This window comes from Neoarius graeffei, chromosome 19, assembly GCF_027579695.1.
Source record: "Neoarius graeffei isolate fNeoGra1 chromosome 19, fNeoGra1.pri, whole genome shotgun sequence".
Classification (NCBI taxonomy): Eukaryota; Metazoa; Chordata; class Actinopteri; order Siluriformes; family Ariidae; genus Neoarius; species Neoarius graeffei.
In genome coordinates this window covers 64,868,576-64,873,771 of record NC_083587.1, presented here as the reverse complement: position 1 = coordinate 64,873,771, position 5,196 = coordinate 64,868,576, and the positions used below count along the sequence as shown (strand labels likewise).

Below are 5,196 nucleotides of genomic sequence, written 5' to 3'. Positions count from 1 at the left end.
TACATCCCACTCGCTACAAGAAAACACTTCCTTCCTCTGCAACATCTTCTCGCAGAGGCGATGTTTTGCCTCCTCTGGCATAGAAGAAGTGCCAAAATCAAAAGAAGCAGAAGTAAGCTCACCAGCAGCTATGGGACTGCAAGTGGACGGAAACTGTGGCACCATCTCTACAGGGTATATGTGAGCGAGGGGACTACCTCTCTTCACAAGAACATCCCTGGAAGAAACATTCCTCACATTTACCGTAATACGACGGCAGGACACCGCAGAGACTGGATGGACTTCAGGCCGAACCTCAAGCTCAGGGACAGATGTATCATCAGCACTAAAAGGCTGGTCTACCAGGACTAAAGAGTCATTGAGTTCACCAGGAAACTTGGGCAGTCCTGAAAGCTGCAGCTCCTGCCCAGGCTTTAAAACAACAGGCTTAGGTTTCGTGAACCACACAGTACCGTGTTTATTCACATCCTCCGGTGATACACCTGTGTGCTTAATGGACTCAAAAACCTCTTTTATCACCGGGTGTATGGTCAGCGTGTTAAGAAACCCGTCACCTGCCTGTTCACGACAAGAGTGGAACAACTTCTTCACTAAGTGAGTGTTTGTGCCTACCAAAATGGCTATATCCTCTTTTGTCTGAGGGTCAGGACACACAAGAGCTAAAGTGTCCACCACCTGAGGCACACCAGTGACCGCTTCAGTGAACTCAAGCCTAAGAGGTAAATATCCATCATATGGGTATTTGTGAGAGCTCAAACCCCATATTTCCAGATTTTCCACTGGCTGCAGTGGCAAATGCTTCAAATATGCATTATAAAAGCTATGATACAAGATGGTGACCTGAGAACCACTATCAAGCAGAGCTTTAGCATAAATACCTTCTATCTGCACGGGCACCTCAGCCGAGGGCCCCACTAACCCAGACGGCAGTTGTGATTGGCTGACTTTGATTGGAGGTGAACAATGAGCGGAACGTGTTTTGTGTGATGGAGCTCTGTGCCGTTCCTTCACTGAGCTCCGGGGAAGTTTCCCTGCTGCGTGACCCTCTTAAGCAGCTTCTGATTCACTACCCTCAAGTTCTCAGGACGTGTGCACTCTCGCTTGGTGTGGCCGTCTTCTCCACACTTGTAACAAAAAATGGCAGGAACAGAAGAGGATGTCGTAGACTTCGGCAGGTTCGAAGAAACAGCCCTTGTGGGAACAGCTGGGGCTGTGGTTTCTGTGCTGTGGCTTACACCAAACTGTGAGACTTGAGGATTTTCAGGAGCCACGGTAGTAGCAGTCAAAAGTTTAGTTACTAAAGACGTCAGCTCCTTGACCTCTTTCCTCAGACTGTCAACCTCAGACGCCAGGGGAGTAACAGGCACATGAGGAAGAGCGACAGCAGCAGTCACAGGAACCTGGCAAAATGTTGATGAGGCCACAGAAACCTTTGCACTCTCCCTTGCACTTACCCAGTGCTCTTCCTCTCTCACATTTCGCATTAACTGGGAAAAAGAAGGCGGAGCTTGCAAAGTGTGCAGAAGTCGCACACGTAAAGCCACAATGTCAGTGGTGAGAGCACCCTTGAACAACTGCTCCAGACGTGCACGATTCAGGCCTGCAGCTTCAATCCCTCCTCTCAAAAGAGCACGGTGGAGAAGCTTGTCCAAGCGATACAAGAAAGCAGAAAGTTTCTCACCATCTTCTTGAAAAGTATGGCGAAACGATGCCATAAGGTCTGCCCCACTCTCAGTCGATCCATAAGTAGTGTCAAGAGCGGTTAAGTAATCAGTAGCAGTAGCAGATGGGCTACTGACTTTCAAAAACCTTACTATATCCGCAGCAGGCCCACGCAAACTCTCAACAATGCGCTGTCGCTTAGCAGCATCACTGCACTGCCACTCAGTAATCATCTGAGTAGCCTGCTCCATCCAGGCCTCATATTCTTCCTCGCCTGGGGGAACGGGCCGTAAACCGGAAAACAGCCTCAGTTTTCTATAGCCAGGCACATCAACAGATGCCTGGTTACAGCGATCAACGAGCTGGCCTATGGCATTCACAAGATCCATGCTGACATCAGGTTTAGGAGGCTGCGTGCCCAAAACAGCCTTCACATCACCCATAGACTTGCCTTCCTGCTGTAATAATGAAAATAGCTTGGCTTCGAATCCATCACTTTCAAGAACAGGACTAGCAGGCAGCAAACTACTCACTACATGAACAGCCCATGGACCTGCCTCACCTACAATTCCCACTTCAGGAGGGACAGAACTCTGATCCAACTCAACAGAAGTCTCGACTAAAATGTACAGGTGCCTACCAGTCTTGTCACCACGGCGACCGTGTATCCGGGTCCTACCCAGAACCTTAACTGTGCTGAGCACACGGCTAACCACATCATCAGTGGCCTCCAATGGCACTCTGCTAAGTAAAATGGCATGACACAACTCCACATTCTCCTCACGGCTCCACTCAACAGCCTGACTAAGGTCCATGTTAAAAAAAAAAAAAAAACTGCCCAGCAAACAGCAATAACTAACACAACACAAAGACTAAGCAAAACACAGCGATCTACTTGTTCTGGTAAACAGGAAAATCCCAGCGGTGCCTCCAAAATGTAACCCCCTTTTTTTTTTTTTGACAGGTGCTGATCACCCAGCACAGTAGGCTATAGGCTAAAGAGTTACCCTAAATCCCAATAAATAATGGCGCAACAGGGTCCTAAGTTCTCAGCGGTGGAGTGGTGAGCTGGCTGAGATTCCTGATACCATAAGGGTACAAGTATGAGTAGAGAGAGAGAATAATAAGCATGAATCTAATAAATGATAAATTTAACAGCGCGGTGCCTCCACTGCGAAAATACTACACTTACCTTTGAAGCTAGTGTATGGTGTATTTCCTCAGAATTTAAAATAACAGTAGCTTGAGTGAAAGAACTAATAGCTAGTCTGCAGTGCGCATGTCAGAATGTTCAAATATAAAGAACCAAATGAGCAACCAATACACCCAAGATATAATTAAATAATAATGATTAAATTTATTAATAAGCAATAATAATAATAATAATAATAGCAATAATAATAAATAATAATAATAATAATAATAATAATAATAATAATAATAGGAGATAGTATTTGACAATAAATGCTCCAAAAGAAGCATGCAATGTAATCACCAAGAAAATAGTAACATCGGCACAAGAAGAGCGGAAACAATTAGCCTACATAATAGAGATGTTACAGATAGCACATCAACAGTGTGTATACCAGCAGTACATAGTAAGAAAATAAAATTGGGTAAAGTATCAAAAGAAAAGAAGTGGAAAAGAAAAAAACGCGCGCGCAGTTGGGGCCCGTTGGTGCACAGGTGGCAGCTCTCTGAACTGCAGGCAGAACAGCAACCGCTGCAATGCCCTTCTAAAACACTGGCTATCCAGGCGAGACCAGAGGAACGCGTGTGTGTGTGTGTCAGTGTAAGTGTGGGTTCGCGTTACTCACAATCCACCGGTCAAACCAGACGGATCAGGTTACAGATGTCGGTACAGTCACGCAGCAGATGCTCCTGAGCAGAGGGCTAGCTATTGCTGTGGGTTAGCTCTCTCGAATAAGATGCTGCTCACCCCAAACCCCTCGGTAGCGGGCTGGGTCCCAGACCCGACACAGTGAGTTCCCGGGACTGACGAAAGCGCTCCGGTGGGCACAGCACGGAGGGCAGATGTGTCCGCAGAAAAAAAACAGCAAGATCACTCACTGGAGTGACACCGGAGTTTATGGCCACAAGCAGACCAAACTATAAAAAGACTGTCTGCAAAATAAGTGCTGAAAATAGAGCTCACAAACAACGCGATCTCTCTCTGCTCGGCAGCAGGCGGGAACTCCGTGAGCTTCTCCCTCGCGAAGTGATGAAACATCTCAAAAAGCCCGCGAACTCGCGGGCATTAAACATATACCAATTACCATTGGCTGACATCAAAATTCAAATAAAACTACAAAGAGCAAATAAGTCTGATTGGTCCGAATGCACAGAACGTCACAACACATCAGAACAGTGAAAATATTCCAAACCACAAGGCATTATGGTAAATGGAGTTAATTACACAGAAAATAGGGCAATCCAATATAGAGTATAAAATACAGTGTTATTTTAGAGGACCTTACACTTGTCTTTCACGGGGGGAGAGTGGCAGCTCTTCATGCTACAAAGCTGTTTGGTGAGCTTATAAACAATACTCAACTCCCCTCTAGCAGCAGCATGCTTGGCTTCTCTTGCAAGTTCACCCACAAAGGACCTCTTGTCGCTCCTCGCACTTCTCTTCACCTCACGATCTTTGGTCTTATAGGCCATCTGGGCCTGCTCTAAGAGCCTTGGTGATTTAGTGCTCAACAACTTGGCCTTCAGGTCTTTCCTCTCTCTGACTTTCTGCCACGTTCCTGGTGTTATCCATTCCTTGTTCCTTTTCTTTCTGTAGCCTAGGATATTTATTGCTGTCTCAACATAGGTGTTCTTTATGGTCTTCCACTTAGTATCCACATCGCATTGATCATTGGTATCAGCAAGAGCAGCAAAGTGGTTCTTCAGTTCTATCACAAATTCTTGGTTAGTCTTAGGGCAATTTAGTCTGGCAATGTCTAGATGTTTCCTTGACGATCCTTCCATCACAGTTTTGCGCAGTTTAAGCTTGATGGTTGCCACTAGGTGATTGCTATATACATCTGTGCATACTCTCACATCTAGTAGGGATCTCCGCCACTTTCCATTAATTGCAATGTGATCAATTTGGTTAGATGTTTTACCATCTGGCGAGATCCAAGTAAGCTTAGGAATGTTTTTATGTGGGTAGATGGTTCCACCAATGAAACAGTTGTTTTCTAAGCAAAATTCAGCAAGATGCCTCCCATTACCATTCACCACTCCGTGTTTCCCCCTGGCTCTTCCAAAGTTCATATTGTCAGAGCCAACTTTAGCATTCATATCCCCCATGATCAGAAGCATATCATGTGATGGAACTTGAGAGACTGCAGCCTGTAGCTCTTCATACCAGCTGTCTTTGTCTTCTTCCTCTACTTCATTAGTTGGTGCATAGCACTAAAGGATGGTGAGCTTAGAGTGCTTAGAGTTGAAGCAGGCTCTGATCAATCTTTTGCTAATAGGTTCCCTTTCAAGCAAGGTCTTGGCTTTAGAGACTATGATGGCAATACCGTGTTTGTGATGTTC

At 45.7% G+C, this 5,196-nt stretch overlaps 1 protein-coding gene across 1 annotated transcript; it reads right to left on the bottom strand.

Moving 5' to 3' along the window:
• Positions 1–1,007: 1,007 nt before the first annotated feature.
• LOC132867645 (paraneoplastic antigen Ma1 homolog) lies at positions 1,008–2,477 on the bottom strand. Its single transcript, XM_060900618.1, has one exon. It carries the CDS (start codon positions 2,475–2,477, stop codon positions 1,008–1,010), a length of 1,470 nt encoding a protein of 489 aa, XP_060756601.1.
• Between the last annotated feature and the right edge of the window lie 2,719 nt (positions 2,478–5,196).